Raw genomic sequence first — 20,124 nt, 5'->3', positions numbered from 1 at the left:
TTGTCCTGCATGTGCCAGTTCTCAACAACAGCACGATAGAGAAGAAAGATTGGTTCCTCTCACTATCTCACTTTTTTGCGTGTGTGTGTGCATTAGCTCATGAATGTGTGAGTGTGTATGTATTTGTGTGTGTGGTTCGTCTTATGGGACAAGAGGTAACAGATGTTGTATTGTGGCAGTAATGGAGAAGGACCAACAGCATAGTCAGGTTTACTGTAACACAAGTTGGGAATATGTTGATGGAAGGATGTTAAAAAGAGGAACAGAGGACACAAGATAATAGTTATTATCTTACAAATACCCACAAAATCAAGAAAAGGTGATATTCAGTACTGTTATGAGGTAACAGTTGTACATTTTGCTATCATGATCGATTGTTTTTTTTCATTCCGCTGTTACACTGCATTTGGAAAGCTCAATTCCTACAAATTGTCCATCTTAATTTCCTCAGCTGCTAGTTTATGCCATTGTGAGTTCATTGCCAAAGTGGCTAAATAGAATATCTGATTTGTTTATTAGCTGCCAGGTCTTGAGAAAAATAAGCCAAATTGATTTATACTTTAGAACCCAGAGTGCTTAATGTAACCTCAGACATACTTATTGGCTTTGTGCTAAATTTTATTACAAATAAATTGCAAACAACACCCCATAATGCTTATTAGGACAGCCATAAAATGAAGCAGGCTGTGTCCAAAATCGGTCATTCATTCATCTTATTTTATATTGAACACTATTACTCTATATAATCAGTTAAAAAATTACACTATTCAAAATATGCAGCGTGTATGATAGCTTGTTCATAGTTTTTATAATGCAAATGCAGTACTTTCAACCCACTACATAAGATATAATTTATTTTCAATAGAGAATTATTGCGTAGAAAACACTATGAAATAATATTAAATTGTAAGGTTTGTAATGTAAGGTTTTTGCAGGGCGCAGCTTGGACATAAAATTATGTGTTTTGAGTTGTGTCTTCAGAAATCATCATGCGGATTCAACTTTTTAATCATAGAGGAAAATAAAGGCAATAGCAAAGGAAGGAATGAGGAAAAGAAGTAGAGAGGAGAAATTAAAAAACAGAAAATACACTTGCGGGCAGATGAAAAGATTGTTAAAGTGACTGACAAGAAATCAGATTCATCATGTTGCTTTATTTTATCTTTATGTCTGTCCAGGCTTCTACCTCTCCCCAAATCAGGGTGTGTGTGTGGAGTGTGACTGCCATCCCATGGGAGCATCGCAGCGTGGTTGTGAGAGCCAGACCGGACAGTGTGTGTGTGCCCATCCGTCATTGGGAGGGCGGCGCTGTGACCAGTGTCGTGAGATGTTCTTTGGATTCAACCCTGGCTTGGGCAGGTAACTATATAAAGTCAGTCTCACAGGCACACAGATGAACACCATATCTGTAGGTTTTACATCCTGTAAAACTTTTATCCATTAATTGCACCACTACTAAAAAAACATACACACACAGACATGCAGCGCACAAGCCAGCAGGTGCAGTCTCTGTAAAGACAGGTCACAGATAGGTAGCCAGACATATGACTTACATGAGTTAAGAGCTAATTTGACCTTCACCACTCATGTCTCCACCTGCAGGCTATCTCACACATGACAGACACACACAAACAACTTAAAACACACATGCACAAATGTAACTACACATTACACCCTGTGCAATACTGGTACGCACACACACACATACATTCCTCTCAACAGGGTGTAATACCAGATAGATGGTCCACAAACTGTGTGGCGTGTGATGTGGTGTAGTGTGTGTGTGTGTGTGTGTGTGTGTGTGTGTGTGTGTGTGTGTGTGTGTGTGTGTGTGTGTGTGTGTGTGTGTGTGTGTGTGCGCGCGCGTGTGCACGCATGCATGTGTGCGTGAGAGAGGGAGAGAGCGATCCGGTTGTGGCTGAGATCTCGTCATGGTAGAGAGGGATGGAGAGATGAAAAGCAACAGGGTGATAAAGACTGCTTCATGAAGAAGATAAGGAAGGGCAGCACTGGGAGGAAAATAGTGGAATAATATGAAAGAAAGGGGTTAAAAAGGACATTTCTGACATGGGTAAATAGTATCAGTGATAAAGGCAGAAAAACAGTAAAAGAGAAAGATAGAAAAACAAAGGCAGAGGCATAGGTCTTGTGAAAGGCATGCATAAATGAAACCCAGGCCAGACTTGTTTGTACCAGTGGACAAGTTAGTCCCTCTCTCTCTCTCTTTCTCTCTCTCTCTCTCTCTCTCTCTGTTTCCCTGTCTTCACTGTGTCTCATCTTATTTTCTCTCTGTGCATGAAGGAGGACAAATTAAGTCTTAGATTATTACTGCTGAATGCTTTTAGTGTGTGTTTGCATATAGTATACATACAAACATACATATACATACAACACATTTAGTCCTGTGTCACTGTGAGAACCAGGTCAGAGAAATGCTGACCGCCGTTCCCCTCATTGCAGGGAATATTATAGTAATTCTGTCTTGAGAGAGACACACATTCACTTACAGATGATTTTATTATAAAGGATTACATATCTAATATTCTAGTATTCTAAAACCTACAGTTACATACAATGTGTGTTTATGTGACCTAAACATCTCTGGAAATGTATTTATTTATATATTTATATATTTATTTATTTATTTATTTAGTATATGGCACATTATCATATTGTAAAGATTTTATGTTCATTTGCACACAACATACTGCTGTAAATACAACTTCTATCTCTGCCCCTCTCTCTCTCCCTCTCTAGCGCACACACACACACAAACACACACACACACACACACATACTGTACTTTGACGCTGATGAAAAAAGAGAATGGGTGTGATGTTGGTGTTTCCTTTCTCCTTGGGAATGGAGTGAAGGTCAAGTCGCCAAGGCATTTCTGTGTGTGTGTGTGTGCGTGTGTGTGTGTGAGTGGGAGCGAGCACCAGTTGACAGGACAAATTTGCGGCTCGTTATGAGACTGTGGCTTTTCACACAGTAATAAAGAAGGTGTAGTGCTGTGTGAGAGAGAGAGACAGAGCATTTGAGTACAGTATGTGGTAGAAAGAAAAACACATATGGACTGTGTGTGTGTGTGTGTGTGTGTGTGTGTGTGTGTGTGTGTGTGTATAAAGGTGTGAGGTAGCTGGCCGGATGATCACCCACTGCCCAGCCCTAGTGAGGGTAACACCACACTGGTGACCCAGACGCATACACCATCAGACACACACACACGTGTACACACACACACACACACACACACACACACACACACACACACACACACACACACAACACACTTTGACAACTCTGAGGGGAAAGCAGCTTCTGTGAAGTTGGTTTCACAGCTAGAGGATGGTGTGTGGGATAGATGGTAGTGAGGGTCTCCCTCACAGTGTTAAGGTGAAGACCCAACACCTTTCAGACGCACATACTTATCCAGTTATCTTTGAAAATTTGCATTCTCTGTCTCCATCTTTGGCCCACCATCCACACCCAAGCAATATCTTTTACTCCATGACTCTAAAGCACTATTTTACAACTGTGCAATTATCAATTAACAGAAAAAGACAGCATGTGGTTGACAATATCTGGGTGATGGTTGGTTTATAAAACCGTGGTAACAGTAGTATTACTAGCTAGCTAACTGTTAATTATTCAGGTAACTTGCAATGTAATATAGGTCTGTATTCTGTAAGGTTTATATATTTTAAATGTAAGTTGGCAGTACTGTATGTGTATTTTTGTCAGTGTCTAACATAGTTCTGGTAATGATTTTAAGTGTTTTGGAATTTTTTTCAATCAACGAGGTGTAGCCATGAATGAAAATTATGGCCTGTACAAAAACATCTTTATGACTTCTTTTTTTTTTCTTTGCTTGACCAGGTGCCAGCCTTGTGCATGTGACCCAGTGGGCAGTGTAAATGGTTCATGTCATCCAGACTCAGGGGTGTGTGTGTGTAAGCTGCTGGTAACAGGAGTCAAGTGTGATGTATGTCAACCTGGAGCAAGTCATTTTAACCCTGCGAACCACTTTGGCTGCAGTAAAGGTGTGGTTTACATGTTAATAAACACACACACAAGATCACACTCAAACATACCAACCTAAGCATCAACAAAGATTCCGTCGATAAATGCACTGATTTAAAATTAATTCTTTGCAGTCCTCTTTTGGGGGTCTTACTGAATTATTGCTGACAATAATGACACATTTACATATAATCAGTATCACTGTGTTCTATAGTATGTGTCTCTCTAAGATTAGATCATTTAATCAGTTTAGTCATAAGTTTTATCTCTTTCTATTGTACTTTTTCTTTTTCTGCAGCGCCCTCTCAGCAGCCTGCACCAGTTGGTTTTCCTTACAGTTCTTCTTCCATTCATCTCTCCTGGCATCCGCCTGACTCCCCAAATTCAAATAGACTTAACTACACACTAATCAGAGATGGACAGTCAGTGCATAGCATCCAAAGTGTCTATCCTTTCAGTAAGTATCCACACAGCTTTTCATACAACTATTATCTCTTTCTTACTGTTTCAAATACACATTATAAATACACAAATACACAAACATTGCTTTCTCTTGAATTTATCTCCTGCCACTCTAAAATCACTTTCCACCCTACTGTTTCCTTCTTCTTTTTCTTAAGGCCGTGAATCATTTGAAGACACTGGTTTGTCTCCCTACACCAACTACTCTTACTGGCTTATAACAGCTAATGTGGCTGGTGTGACAATAAGTGCATCGGCCTCATACCAAACCTTAGGTGCACCACCTGAAGCAGACCAGCTCCGTTTACACCTTGTGGGACGACCAGGTTCAACCACAGCTAGCTTTAACTGGAGCACACCACGAAATGATACAGGCCCAGTGGTAAGGTAAGGAGGGAAGACAAGGAAAGCACTCAGGACACCAGAGTATCAGCAGCTGTTATTTATTTATGAGGTGCTATATGTAAGTGTCTTCATTTGAAAATTCAGTTGCTGCTGACCAGCAAGCCCCGACTCACTCCGCCTTGGGTTGCGATGCCTGCAGGCAGGTCTCTCCTTCCTGTAACTGTAACTCTGCCTTCTTAGACTGCAGCTGGTGATGGTAGTTGTTGTTCTGGTCAGGTAAAGAACTTGTACATGTGGCGCAACGCCAAACTTGCCGAGGCTGCAGAGGAGATCAAGGACTGCTATCGGCAGCTGCAGTTAGCGGGCTAGCTGTTTAACAGTTGACAGTGGGCTGGTTAGCAGATACTGACCTTTTGAAATTAAATATCTAAATATAGCACCTTCTAATGACACAATCTGTATGATTCATCTAAAAGGTAGAACATGCCACATGCCAAAAGTAAGTTGTTACATGTTGATATAAGATTGTCAGATTGCCCACAGAAGCCTTTCTTAGAGACAGAAATTGCTGCAAAATGTGCTGAATTTTTAATCCCTTCAAGCAAAGTAGAGTGAGACTGGCAGTAAAGCAGATGAGTCAAAGGACGGACCAGTAAGCACATTTGTAGGGTATCCTAAGTGGGAGAAGGGCATAAGTTTTCTCTTCAAATCAGAGATAGACCAATGCTAGGTTTTATTTATTTTTATCTTTTTAAGATTATTTTTGGGACATTTTTGCTTTTAATTGATAGTGTATAGTTGAGAGGTAGAGAGGAAATGAGCAGAGAGAGAGAGGGTGATGACCTGAAACAGTAGCCTTACAATTCAAACTAGGAATGCTGCAGTGTACATGGTACAAATCCTAGCCCCTTGGCCCCTGTGACATCCCAGCACTAGTTTTTTAACTGAACCACATTACAAAAGCATGTGGCCTAGTAGAGTGACTGGGATGGATGAAAAAATTAAGAAAAGGGGAACTGATTACCACAATTTTTTGTCTCCCACAGGTTTGTGTTATCCTCCACTGAGTCATCTAGGCAAGAGCCCATCATTCACTACACAGGCTTATCTACAGAGGCGGTGGCAAGTGATCTAAAGCCCTTCACCCAATATATTGTAATACTGGAGGTAAGTGGCAGACTGCCAGTGTTTTTAGTGCCTACATCTCTTTGACTACAGCACTAGTCAAAATTTAAAGACATAATACTCATTCCCAATAAAAATACAGATATGTGAATCAACTCTATCTTCAAAAGAATATAGCAAATACGCTTCAATCACAGTTTTTCAACCAGTTCACATTTTTAGCATATAAAACCTAAGAAATGAAAATGACAAAGTCCTAACCTTGTCCACAGGCATGCTCTTCTGGGGGGTGTACTTCTACCCAACCACTATCTCTTCTGACAGCCTCTGCCCCCCCTCAAAACCAACCTCCACCCAGAGTCACTGCTACAGGACCTCATACACTGCATGCTTCCTGGGAGCCCCCCAGTCAGCCAAATGGTAGGATCCCAGACTTACAAATGCATACGGAACAGCACATGTGGCATGTAAGACAGTTTAGAATAATTTGTGTGTTTACTTGAAGTATATTACAACTAAATGACACAACAAATATAGAAATTATTAATGTCAATGTCAGAATAAATAATAGAGCAGAATAATCACACACACATACAACAGATATTTTAGGAAACATGAAACGCTAGCTTAGTGCTGTGGCTTTTCGGCTTGTGTCACTCAAGAAGTATGAGAATCAACTAACACCTCCACACACACACACACACACACACACACACGCACACACACACACACACACACACGCACAAATACACTCTGAATTGGAACTGCCTTTGGTAAATCCAAAGAGCTTTGTAACGGCTCTAAGGCTCAGTGTCATACAAAGCCCTGTAACCTGGGTTTCTCTCTCTGTTTGTGTCTCTTGTTTTTTTTTTCTCTCTGTCTGTTAATCTGTTCCCCAGTGTCAGTAATCCCTGTTACATGGGTTTCTCTATGTCTCCTTCCTTCATTTTCTCTGTCATCAATTCAGTATTTAAAGTACCGGTTTCTTCTGATGCCTTTGGCTTACTAGGAATGGATTTAACTCAGGGCAACAGGGACTAAGACATTGATGACATTTTCAATTTTCTAATTGAAAGATAACTTTTGGAGTAACAGATATATCAGTGAAAACACACATAATTAAATAAGGCAAAGCACAGTAAAGTATTTTGTTGGCTGAGCAGTCAATACATAATGATTCACGTAAACTATTGTTGTTGCAGCTGTAACGGTTCCACATAAGCCTCTCTATATTATTAGATCTTATTTATATTTATACTTATAACAAAATTTGGACACTCACTTATTCCATACTGGGTTTCTAAGTCTCTTATTGTGTTTTGCTGCTGCTCTGTCCTCAGCAGTGTCAAACACTGTCATTTTCCTATTAACAACTGGAATAGAGCATGTGAGATTAGGACAATAGACTGTTTTCCACCAGAGAGCTAACAGACTAGCCGCGACTTAGTCATTATTAGCTTGTTTTCTACTACAGGGCCAAGCACTGGCAAGGGCTTTCTCATTATTTGTGGTGTTTTTCTCAAAACAACATTGCTATGTATGAAAAAATGTTAGCATCCTGTTTCCATTGGGGATGTGTATTATTAAGCAGGGCTACAGTTTCTAATACACGCTTGATACTTTGAATCTTTAATCATAAACAGGTTGAATTGGCACAGGGACACCACTTAAATAAAGAAAAAAGTTAATTGTGTTGTAGCATTTCCCAATTATTACTGTAGCTACAACTGTTGCTTCTCTTATTTATTGTTAGATATAACTGCTTTTTGAGGAGTTCTTTTGTTGTAGTCATCAGAACTAATCTCTTACACACTAATTTTGCTCTCTGTACAGGTGTTATAACAAGGTATGAGGTCTTTCTACGTGGACCACTGGAAACACAAAACCTTTCAAGTATGGCACTTGAGAAGAAAGTGTTCTTCAGCTCTGGTTGGCTGGATCCAAGTGCTTCCCTAGAAACACAGCTGACCAACAGGAGCACACTGTCACCTCCTGAGAACAGTACGATTATAGCAGGTCTGCAAGCGTTTTCCACCTATCAGATGAGAGTTACAAGTATCAATGTGGCCGGAAGAGTTACATCAGGGTGGACCACTGCACGCACCATGGAGGGAGGTTCGTATAAATTGTGATCATGGTTAAACTTGGTCATTATTACCGTGTACTCAAATACACCCCACGACTATAGAGTGTATCTGGGTTTAGTGTTGTAGTGCTGCGATGATTTTTTAATTAGTGTTTTACTGACAATGATTAGACATCAAACAAAATTACTTCACAGTCATCAGAAAGTCAAAGATAATGATTCAATGTTTTTTTTCCTTCGAGGGTTTTTAAAGGTTAGAGTCCTTGCCAAGTGGTGACCACCATGGCTGAATAGTTTTCTCCTCCGAGGGCGATTAGTTGATGGCTCCATAAAAATTCTGCATCTGTATTCTCAGTCGAAAACTCCCAAGGTCTCTTTTTAAATCGAAATTGAAAGTATTTTATACTAGAAATTATGGCCCAAGTTTTACTTCTAACTAATATAAGTCTGACCAGCTGTGTTCCTTGGTAGTTAGCGGTAGCATGCTCTATTTTACAGACAGGCAAGAAGAGCAGAACAACAAACTTAGGAGTTGAAGCATTTATTTACTGACAAATAGCCTTAAGTGCACATACATTGTACTGTTACATTCACAGCTATACTGCTGACTTCTAATGCCATGACCACACTGCCTGCATTGCGTCACTCTGCTGCGTCACTGCTACTGACAGCTCTGTGTCGCTACCAGAATGTTGGATTTCTTTTCATTATAAATTAAAATTCCACTGTCTCATTCAGATTCAGCTTAGACATAGATAACTATAGTGGAAGGTGTTGGTTTTAGGTAAATCGGTTGTCAACCTAGCTTTCAGAGACAATAGCCTCATACTGATGAATACAAACAGGCAATATGAAATCCTTTACGGGACAGAACGCTGTTCTGATCAGACGTAAGGAGAGATATAGCTTCCATGTAAGTATTGCTATAATTGATGTCTATTTTTAGCTTTAACTGGGCAAGCACTGCTTGCCTTGCTTGCCCTGATGGCCAGCCTCTGGTAGTAAGATAGGTAAGTAGGTTAAAAGTTAGTAGAATGAATTGTGGTGAATTGGAAAGATTATGAAGTCAAAAGCCAAAATGGCATGTAAATGTTGTGGTGTTGCAGATAAGCTGGAGGTTGCTGAACTTTCCTGAAGCGGAAGAATGCAGCATAAGCTGTGAGCAAAAACATTTTTTAATGAAGTAATGACAGAAATCCTAGATCTGAATAACCACCAAAACATACTAAAGTGATGTATTGGTCAAAATCTGCTCACCAGAGAATTTCACTGATGGATGTAATGGAAAATAAATTGTATTGAATAAATAAATGAAGAAAAAAGAAGAAGAAAAAAAACAAAGAGGTATTTGTCAGAGGAGATGAAGAGAAGGGAAGTAGGGAGGAAATAAAAAAATGTGTGTGGGGGAGGGGAAACTCATTAAGGTATTTGAATTTCAAAGAGATGATATGGCTCATTAGGACTAAACGATTGCCTCCAACATCAGTCTAAGCTATGTGTCTGGATAACAAGCATATGATAACACCATTTTAAATGTGGAGTGTGTGTGTCCATGCTTGTGCATGCACATGTGCTGTGTTAGAGAGAAAGAATGTGACTGTGGTTATGTCTACCATGAATCACATTTCACAGCATATTTCACACCTAGATGCCATCAACAGTAGAATAAAAGAATCCTTCTTTCTAATCTGTCATGTAATAGTGGCTGTCACAACCATAGAATTATGGAATACTTAAATCCATTAAATCCACATAATATCCATTAAGTCTAGATTTTTAATGTATGTCTTTGTATCTAAATTTGTATTTTGTTTTTGATTAACCTACTGTAAAAGGTTCATTTTTAATGTTAAGTGGCAGTTAAAAGCAAATGGTTCAACATTAGAAATCAGCAACAAAGGTTAGTAGTCTAATCCTTTACACCTCAGAGACTAGCAGCAAATCTAAGGTTTTACTGTCAAATACACATAATCTAAAAGAAAATGCATCTTTTTTAGACGTACTACTTTGCACTGATGTTCGACAACCAATAAGTGAAGTAGTAGTAGAATCAAATCTGAACTGTTGATTACTATGTACTTTTTGTCTAAACATTGTTTTTTATGCAGCCAAAATCACTCTGGGAAATGTTGCAATTAGTAAATGAAGTTGAAGACGAGGCATCTTTGACATGCATGGATTTAGCAGTGTGGTGAATTACATCTTAAGTGTCAAATTTTAAGTTGTTAGCAGGTGAGAGATTATACTGGCCACATAATTTGTGTTGATCACAGCTTGAATATTTATTATTTTTCATGTTCAGCAGGAGAAGGCTAACACTGTCATGCCTTCTGTTGCTGGTTACTAAGGAAAACAGATGCGTAACATTATGTAGCCATCAACTTACTTACACATTGAGTAGAAGAAAAGCCAGTTCTGAGTCAGGCTGGAGCCCTTTAGTCGCTTGTAGGTCTCTTTATCTGAGTAAAGCCAGACCAGTACTGGCACCACCGTCGGACTGGGAAAGAAATTCAGCCATGGACTTATCCCCTGGGACCAGCCTGTACAAATGACCGGCTATATGGAGATTGACAGAGCCAGAAGCCTTTTTAGCCGAAAAACGTGGTTTCTTCAGTGGAGGAAATTCTGCAGAGTCGCTTTTCACCTGAGCACTGGGTACTGCACTGTGCCATCTTGAGTAACACGTGTGATGTGTATATTTTCATATGCATGTGTGTGTGCCCATGTCTCCAGTCCCAGAGTTGATGGCTCCTCCAGAAGTGTCTGCACTGTCATCCTCCAGTCTCAAAGTTTCATGGAGCTCAACTGAGGGTCAAGGGGTCATCGCCAGAGGGCAGGTGACAGAATATTGGGTCAACTTGCTCACTGAGCAGACCAACAATCCCTATGCTCCTCCAGTGGTTAGTCAGGTAAGATGCACACACACATGCACTTGCACCCAATTAGTAAGGCAACTGAAAAACTTTGAAGCTTACCCACAGACTTAAGTTATGCCAATAGCTAAAAGTCAAGGTAAAAGGCTATATATTCTATGATTTTGTCTTTTTTTTTTTGAGGTTTGAGTTAAACTTATCTTTTAATGCTCTTGCATCCCCTCCTGATGCTCTTGTCTACTTCTTACCTCTTTTCTTCCATAGCTTTATTTTCCTGAAATTATATACTTCATTGTCACTACAGATTTTCACTATTTTCACATTTTCACACTGTCTCTCTTTTTCAGGTCTTGCATAGAGCCGGGCCATCGTCACAGCCTGTTTATATGGTGAAAGGACTGAAGTCTTACCATGTGTACAACTTCACTGTTACACTCTGCACAAAGATAGGTTGCATTACCAGTCTGCCAAGCACAGGACGGACCCTGCCAGCAGGTAAAACAAAAAGATCAGCACACAAACACACGTGAATGCAGACAAATATAAACAAATGTACACATTGCATCACACCAGTAAGCAGCTCTGCATAACTATTGAAATTACTATAATAACAGGTAAATGCAAGCAGTGCCAATGTATTATCCCTTTGGTGCAGCCTATTCAAGGTGGGAATGTGGCGCCTTTATTCCACCTTGCTGGTCTGTGTAAAGGGTACAAACACGGAATGGGGGGGGGGGGTAATGACAAGTCTTCTTAATGATTATATAATTTAAAAGATGCAATTGTCTGTTTAAAGGATTATGGCAGATCACTTACATACTGAGTGTAATATTGAATTACTTAAGTGCGTGGTGTTCATAACTACTGCAACACAAGCCTCTGACGTACTGTATGCACACACACATCCAAAAGCACATAGTCAGTCATTGGGTACTTGAGTGTCGACAGCATTTGTCGTGTTAACCAGAGGGGATATTCATGGCAAGCGGCAGTAAAAACAATTTACTGTTAATTACAAGGAGAAAAATGTGGCGTAGCTCACACTTCCTGCTGGCCATGAATCAAACACACACACACACAGTTACAGAAACACACATACGATGTCTCTCTCTCTCTTTCTCGCTCTCTTCCTTAGATTTATAACCATTATGGAAGTAGGATGAATTAGCTGTGTTTAATAACTCAGGCACAAATCTCTGGGAATGAGATGAGCACTAATTGATCAGTGCAGGATGACATAGACACACACACACATACACACACACACACAATTTTTATTCATTCTCTTTATCTGTCTGCTTCTTTCTGACAGTCTATTGCTTTCTCACTTTTTCACTCATAGCATCCATCACTCCGATCTCTACCTGGCGCTTTCACTTAAACACAAAATAGCACATGGCAGCAGAGAAACATGAATCATTCAGCAATATACATATCGCACAGACACGCACACTTGACCCTTCAACACACTTTTCCATCTGTTCACTCATGGTCTCTACTCTTGCTGCTCATTTTATGTTTTTTTATGTTTTGTTTTTGTTTTGTTTATTCTTTTAGGTGAATAGACAATGAGTGTGCTGAGTGGATGTGAAAAAAAACCTTTCATGTATAAATACTTGCTCAGGGATTTGTGCTTTTGAACATGCACTAAACAGCTACATCTGTTGACATGCCGAATATTTTCATTTCATACAGTTCTCAAAAAGTCCTTCCTTATGTTTATTGTGATGAATGATACTTCATATTGTAATCGGTGGACTTTTTAAATGTATATTTAATGGCTACATCTGTTGACACAGCCTCACTGTTTATTTCAAGTGATTCCAAAGACTTCTCTTGACTGTAATACAGTACAATACAATATGGCTTATTGTACCCAGTTGACTTTTTGAATGTATTTTTAACAGCCACATCTGTTGCCACCGTTTTGTTTCATCCAACGCCAAAGATGTCCCTTGTTTCAACTATAAGAAATGATAATGGCATATGCCGTTTGGCAGATTTTTCTTTTTTAATCTCAAAACTATTTGCATAGCATGTGCTACTCCGCTGGGTGTTGTGCTTCTGTTGGAGCTCCACACCTCATATTACTTTTTTTCATTTGGTTCAAGACTATCATCTTGAGAATTCACAGAAAACACTAAAGATTTTTAGAGAATAACCTAAGAGGGGTATTGGGAGGTGCACACATCCTTAGAATTGTTTTACAGCTTTACCTCTCCCCCTTTATAAAAAGACTGGGCTGTAGTGTATCCGTATAGCATGGAACAAATGAGCTTTAATCACAAGATGGAAGAAAGTTCTGAAAAACTTTCGCCTTATTTTTGTTTTTGTGACCATTTACTGTATACCACCAAACATACCCATTCTTACCTTGCAGAGAGAAGTCCAAACCAAAAGTATGTCTACATGTAATTCCTTAAGTTTCTTCCTCCTAAGAAATTTGGCCTCTCATTTTTATTAAAAATTCTCATCAACAACAATTCTGTTGACTAAAGACTTCCCACATGATTTCTTCACAAATCCGTCCAAAAGTTGGCCTTCCAGTATTATGCTACAGAAATCCCCAAACTGAGAAACAAACTCAGTTTTTGGAGGAAATTATCCTCACATTAAGTGAACTCCTTCTAAGAGCTACTTGAGCGCAGTACTGATGCGCTGATAAATCTACTGCACACAAGGCTGGGCCATTAGAGCCAGCTACCATCTGCTGTAAGTGAGCAGACAGCATCTGTGAAACCACTGGAGTTACACCAAAGCACATGACTAAACATTAGCGCGCACACTGAGACAGACGTAACGACACAAGGAAAGAGCTCTCTGTCCATGTGTGTTGATGCATATGCAGTTGTTTCATTGTGTGTGTCTCCCCACATAGTTATCGATCACGACGTAAAGTGAGTGGCTAATCAGGGGCTGATGGTGATGTTTTATGTATCCTACATCCATAAAGGCTTGTTCTACAAGACATACACAAAGAGAGACATACCCACATACACACTCACACTGTAACACCACTCAACAGAACAGGAACTTTATTGATTTACGCATAATTGGCCTGAGGCCCTTCTTGAGGAGAGAAATATGCATGGCAAGGGATCGCCATGTCAATAAGCGGTGTGCTTGTGTGCGTGGTGTAACTGTACGTTAAGAGGCTGTTAAGACATGTCAGTTGCTGTAAAAACAGAAAACACACACACACAAGCACAATTGCTCCTGGGAGCTGGCCCATGATTTAGCTGCTTCATTACCATGTCGGCAGCTAAAATTAACCTTTCTGGTGGACTGTTAACCTTGTGTGTGTGTGTGTGTGTGTGTGTGTGTGTGTGTGTGTGTGTGTGTGTGTGTGTGTGTGTGTGTGTGTGTGTGTGTGTGTGTGCGAGCGGGCATGTGTGTTTGAGCACACTTGTGATAAGGCAAGTGGCTTTCGTCAAACTGAATGTGTCATAGTGTTAAGTACATTTCAGTGAATTAACAAGCAGATACAATAAATGAAGACATGACACGCAAAGAATACAGGACAGCACATTAGAAGGAATCACTAGAGAGTAAAGCTGTCTTATATGACACAAAAACCATCATCAAAACCAACATAAACACACACACAGAAACACTCCACTGTACTTTGAAGCCTGTCAAAGTTTGTAATGCTTTTCCCCTGTTATGAACATTTTGTGGATAGAAGACTGGTTGTCCAATTTTTATTATGTGATGGACTTATTCACGGTTCCCTGTTGGCCGGAACATGTAGTTTCCCATAATTACAGACAGAAGACCTTATTCCCAAGAAGGCAGTAACTGATGAGTAAGTGAGAAAAGAAAATGAGTTAATGGAGGAATAGCATTTTCTGTCATTGCACACAGGATAAAGAGACAAGTGGTCCACAGAGTGGTACATATCAGTGCTACCCATTTTAAAATATGTTGGGATTCATGCAGTATATAATATTTTTGCCCATATTTTATTTTATGTTTTTATCCTAGAGTTTCATAGTTTTACCCAAAATCAGCTTTTTTTCCGTGACCTGCTCTTTCAAGTGTTCAACACACAATCTTGTCATAAATTGCAAGTTTCAAGTTTAAATTCCTACTGACAGAAAGCAACACACAAAAGCATTCATTTATGACATTATATCATCCAACAGAACAAGACTAGGTCAAGATAGGGATGTCATAATACCAGAAATGTGGTAGTAGCAAGCAGTAATTTAAATTGACTAACATGGTGACTGACCCATAGTGTGAAAAAAATCATTTAAAAAGTCAGTTTTATATTTTGTCACACTGAACAATGATGTCTACAAACGTTGTGAGCACCCAACTCTCGCTTACATTTACATTCACTCATTTGGCAGACACTTTATGCAAAGTGACTTCCAAGTGAATGACAACAGTAAAAGCTTCAGTGCAGTAGGAGGCCTTGAAGTGCTCAATCTGTTCAATAAGGCAAAGAGCAAGGAGATCAGGTAGAAGTGCACCAAAAGTGCTAGTTAGTCATGTTAGGGTGTTAGAGGTGTAAGGAGAGGAGGTGCTCTCGGAAGAGTCTTCTAAAAATGAGATGGCAATTCCAGACACCATTCTTGGTGGAACACACTGGTCAAGAAGGCCAGTATGATTGAGAAGTTGCTGTGTTAGCCTAAACAAGATAACGTTGGCTTTGTGAATATTTTGTGTAGAGCATTGTTACAACAGACACCAACTGTTGTAATTTTCGCAAACAATAATGGTAACATTTCAGGTCATGAACATTTTGATTACATGTTGATGACACTTACATTAATGTGTTAACGATTGAAATTCACTCACCCTGAATTCTGTCCACAGATCCAGATGTTTGTCTTTGAGGTGCTTAGATAAATTTGAGATGTTTGTCAAATACAAAATATCTCCATACACCAGTCTTGGCGTGTTTTTTTTTTTCAGTCCTGGCGAACCTGTTGCTGCACAAATTTTCTGAATTTTGGCATCGTCTCGTATTTGTTCTTGTGACATCCCAAGTTAAAACCTAGTATATGTCTGGACCATGTCTTAGGCTATTTACATTCTTCCTGGTGTCAGCCCTCTATCAATTGGCTTCCTCCTACTCTTTAATACAGCGAATTCTCAATAAAGCTGTTCTCATTTACATATTTCCATCATTGACCATTTTGCTACTGGGTTTAACTTAAAAGCCCAGGAACCCTAGCTTGCCCTCCCAGTGGCTTGTGCTGCCTTATGTACAGATACTGCAAGACATAATTGTTCACAAGATAAAGGTCTCCTATAGACTGTTCACACACAACTAACTTTCCATTTTAGAGACTCAATGCCATACCAATGTCTCTACTGTAATCCTGTAGCCATCACATTTTTGAATTTTTTTATCTACCTGCCTACTCTCTGGTGCCCCTAACACCAAAAAGAATAATTTGTTTTCTGGCAGATCAAATATCAAAGTAGTACACCCATGTTTAAAGCAAGGCTGTAAGCTGATGTACTGTGTATATATATGTGTGTGTGGGTGTGTGATCTAAATGTCACCATAGCTCAATTTCAATAGACTGGTAAGCTATCGATTGGAAGTAATTTATGGTTTGATGTGCCAAGATGAGCCACCTAAGACAAGCTGTCCACCTCCCTTTTAAGAGCTCTATTAGAACTCACACTAAAGATGGTCCGCATGTGTGTCACTGAGAGCTAATTTACTCCTACCATAGACCATTTAGACCATTACTGAAACACACACACACACACACACACACACAGAAACATGACGATGGAATGACACTTAATACACACACATCTTTCCCATCTCTTCACCAGTCCATCACTTGCTATGTTTCTCTCTCCATCCTTATATATCTCCTCTCCCCATATCATCCAGTCTCTGGTTGATTTATTTATGATACATGTTGGGACTGAAGCTCCAGTAGCTCCCAGTGTGTTTCAAAGGGACATTTAATTTAACATCTAAAGTGAAAGAAGGAAATTAAATTGACCCTCTGTTAAAAGAAAATGGGACATTTTTCCAGTCTGGCCATAAAATATCCATGAGAAATGCACTGAAGTCATTCTACTGAAAAAAATCAAATCAAATCAAATCAAATCAAATCAAATCAAGACAACATAAAAATGTTTCTGAGTACGCTATTATTTGTGTCCGACTGTCTCTATGTGGCTGTGTGTCTATATGCTCGCATTTTAGATACATTGAACAAACAAAACACTGTTGTAAAAGTAAGAAGGAAGCTCACAAATCGACATATTATGAAAATGTGATTAAAAGTTAGAAAAGTTCTTATTTCCATAGAGTTGACATTCAGTCTAATTTTCTACCTTTCTATCCTCAGCTCCAACAGGACTGTCTCCACCTCGATTATATCCAGTAAATGGAACCATGATTCAGATAGACTGGGACCCCCCAGTCCAACTCAATGGACCACACCCACTATATCAGGTCTGTAAGAGTATTGGCTTACAATACATACAGTTTCTGCCAGTTGGCATTATTTTCTTAATTAATTTTTGTGTGTTTGTGTGTTTTAGCAGGAAAATATTCATACCCATGCACAGCCTACATAGGCCTGTGGAGTTGTACTGTACAGGATGTAATTTAGCGCACCACTTCATGTCAGACTGAAATATGTCGATATGGATGGATTGGCACAAAATTTGGTGCAGACATTCATAGTTCCCACAGGATGAATCATAATGACTTTTCTTCTGGTGCCAAGATGAGGTTGACATTTGTGATTTTAATTGAAAAGTCTTAACAGCTGTTGGATATAAATTTGCTACACACATTCAAGCCCCCTTCAGATAAATTTTAATCTCTTTGGTGATCCTCTGACTTTTCATCTAGCAGGGCTGTAGCCTCTTAGTCTTGTTTTATTGTTGTGTCTTAATTTTACCTGGACTTGTGAAATATAGTGTTTATTGTGATTCTGATATATGTAGCTGAAGTAATACGTACAAAGAAGTGTATGATTTTCTTAGCTTTTCATAGCTGCAGTTTTAATAAAAGAAATATGGCAATCTTAAAATAAACACTTGTTTCTGCAAACTGTTATTCTTATTTTTATTCTATGTTATTAATTTTCCAGGTGGAGAGGACAGATGTCTCTCTCTCTGACCCACACGTTCCTGTTGTGAGAGGAACCAGATTCCCTGGGAACAGTTACTACCAGTTTCCCGGTGACACTCTTCCTGTCAACACTGACTTTACAGGTAGTATGTCTAGTAACATGCAGATGTGTGTGTATAAGAAAATGGACAGCATATTTGTCTGCATTTCTCTAAACTGTGCATGTGAGTTTGTGTGTGCATGCATATATACAAGCCTCTGTTTGTGGATATGTTTTTGTGGTGTGCTGTGATCGCGCTCCATTCTCTGAGTCTTCTAGTGACATTCCTTTAGAATGACTTCCCCAGTCATCTTAAAGGTCAATTATCTTTCTGTTTACCAGCATCATTAGAGGGTTGAGCAGCACAGCCAAACATGTTCTGCTTCATCTGAGAACATCACCCAGTCTGACGCTCATAATTAATGACTGCTGATACTAATCAGTGGGATTTGAGCAGGCAAAGCTCTCCGACTGTCCTGCACAAACCTTGTAGCACCAGTTATGTCTCTCTGTGTGGACATGATGTTTAAATAGATAAAATCTTGCCATGTTGATGTTGTATTTCAAAGTGTCAAAATGAATTTACATTTGTTGGCAAACCAGTTTTTTTTTTTTTTTTTAATTTGTGACAAATTCATATCTTTGTGCAGATAAGTTTTGATCTGTAATCTGTAATGTGCTCAACAGTAATTGAGCCAACAAAGCTGTCTGTGTTGGTCACATAATCTTGTTCCATCCAAAATACCAAAATATGTCTGCCCCCCACATAGTGGGATCCATGTACAGTTCATTTTAAATCTGAAATGCTAGGAGCTTACATAACAACATGATACTGAAGAGAGCCACAGGATTTGAATTTGACCTTTTAGTGGCCTTTGTGATGGGAAGGTTTTGAGTTTTGAATCAAAAGGAGGAAGAACTGAGTTGATGAAAATCGAGAAGTTTTTGTGTGCTCATCCTTCTCATAGTTTCCTTTCTCCACAAAGAATAAGTGTGTTTCATGAATCTGAGTGGCGTAAATGTGTGTGACTGTATGAATGTGAATAAGGTTGTGGTTGCAAATTATGTTTTTATTCAAACACAAGGCTGAGGTGATTGTTTTAATACCAGAAGAATTTCTTGCATTCTCCTTGTTCTTTAAAAGTAACGGATCACTCTTTAAATGTTAACGTTTCCTCCGAGTTCCTCTGGAACCAAATGGTAAAACAGTGTAGGTTGTCTTAATGTAAATGAGTAAACCCCATTTTGTAAAGAAATCCCAAGAAACAGCTGGATTGCCTCTTATTCTTTATCTTAACGCATGGTCTCTGATTCTTGTTCATTGCTCTCTCTCTGAGCGCTCTGTATTTTTTATATCTCAAATCAACAAGTGATGATTTTGATCATATTCACGCTCCTTCGGCTAAAAGGTAAATAGATTTCTCAGAATACTACCAGCAAATAGATGATGATTTTTGCTCTTGAGGGTTTTGTCTCATCTCCTCCACTCTCCTCCTTCATAAAGGGTAATGGATCAGACAATCACTTTCAGACCGGATCTATTGTGGACCATCAATGTGTCGGCAGTACTCAAACCATCGCCCTTTTACAACCATCAATACTAATAGCATCATCTACAGACAATTATTCCCATCGAAGCGCACGGAACAGCGAACAAATCAAAGCCAAATTGGATTATGAATGTAATGCAGTGTAATGCCCCCTCGAGAGTCAATTGATCACTGAGGAAAGACTCGTCAATCGTTGATGTCTTGTGGAAACCTAGTAACTCCAGCAATAACAAATTTTCATACGAGTTGAATAGTCTTTTTTTTGTTCCGTTTCATAATGACCGGATGATATTTCAATCAAAACACATCACAAAATTTGGACCATGCATTGATTTGAAATTGGATTCTTTTGAATCTTCAGAAAACTTTACATATGTTTTATTTGTTTGTTTGTTTTCCCCAGTGGTAACAGCAGATCACCATTTTTCTCCATCAACATTAAACACCTTTCTATGAACATTAATCATTTATTGTCTCCTTGGATAGTAAATCAAGGTTCTTACTGCAGACTTTTTCATTTCCTAAATTAAAGACAGATCTTTGAACAGGGACAATTT

At 39.1% G+C, this 20,124-nt stretch overlaps 1 protein-coding gene across 1 annotated transcript in view; it reads left to right on the top strand.

Annotated features, from left to right (window-relative positions):
• ush2a (Usher syndrome 2A (autosomal recessive, mild)) overlaps window positions 1-20,124 on the top strand; it is a 205,466-nt gene that overhangs the window by 53,802 nt on the left and 131,540 nt on the right. Inside the window, 11 exon segments of the mRNA XM_056372888.1 lie at window positions 1,179-1,359; window positions 3,880-4,043; window positions 4,322-4,480; window positions 4,644-4,872; window positions 5,877-5,997; window positions 6,228-6,375; window positions 7,789-8,070; window positions 10,775-10,950; window positions 11,262-11,409; window positions 17,244-17,350; window positions 17,997-18,120. Coding sequence (XP_056228863.1) covers window positions 1,179-1,359; window positions 3,880-4,043; window positions 4,322-4,480; window positions 4,644-4,872; window positions 5,877-5,997; window positions 6,228-6,375; window positions 7,789-8,070; window positions 10,775-10,950; window positions 11,262-11,409; window positions 17,244-17,350; window positions 17,997-18,120 — 1,839 coding nt within the window.

The sequence above is a fragment of the Seriola aureovittata genome, chromosome 1, assembly GCF_021018895.1.
Source record: "Seriola aureovittata isolate HTS-2021-v1 ecotype China chromosome 1, ASM2101889v1, whole genome shotgun sequence".
Lineage (NCBI taxonomy): Eukaryota > Metazoa > Chordata > Actinopteri > Carangiformes > Carangidae > Seriola > Seriola aureovittata.
Note: the sequence above shows the minus strand (reverse complement) of the source record. Positions and strands in the feature narration are given on the sequence as shown.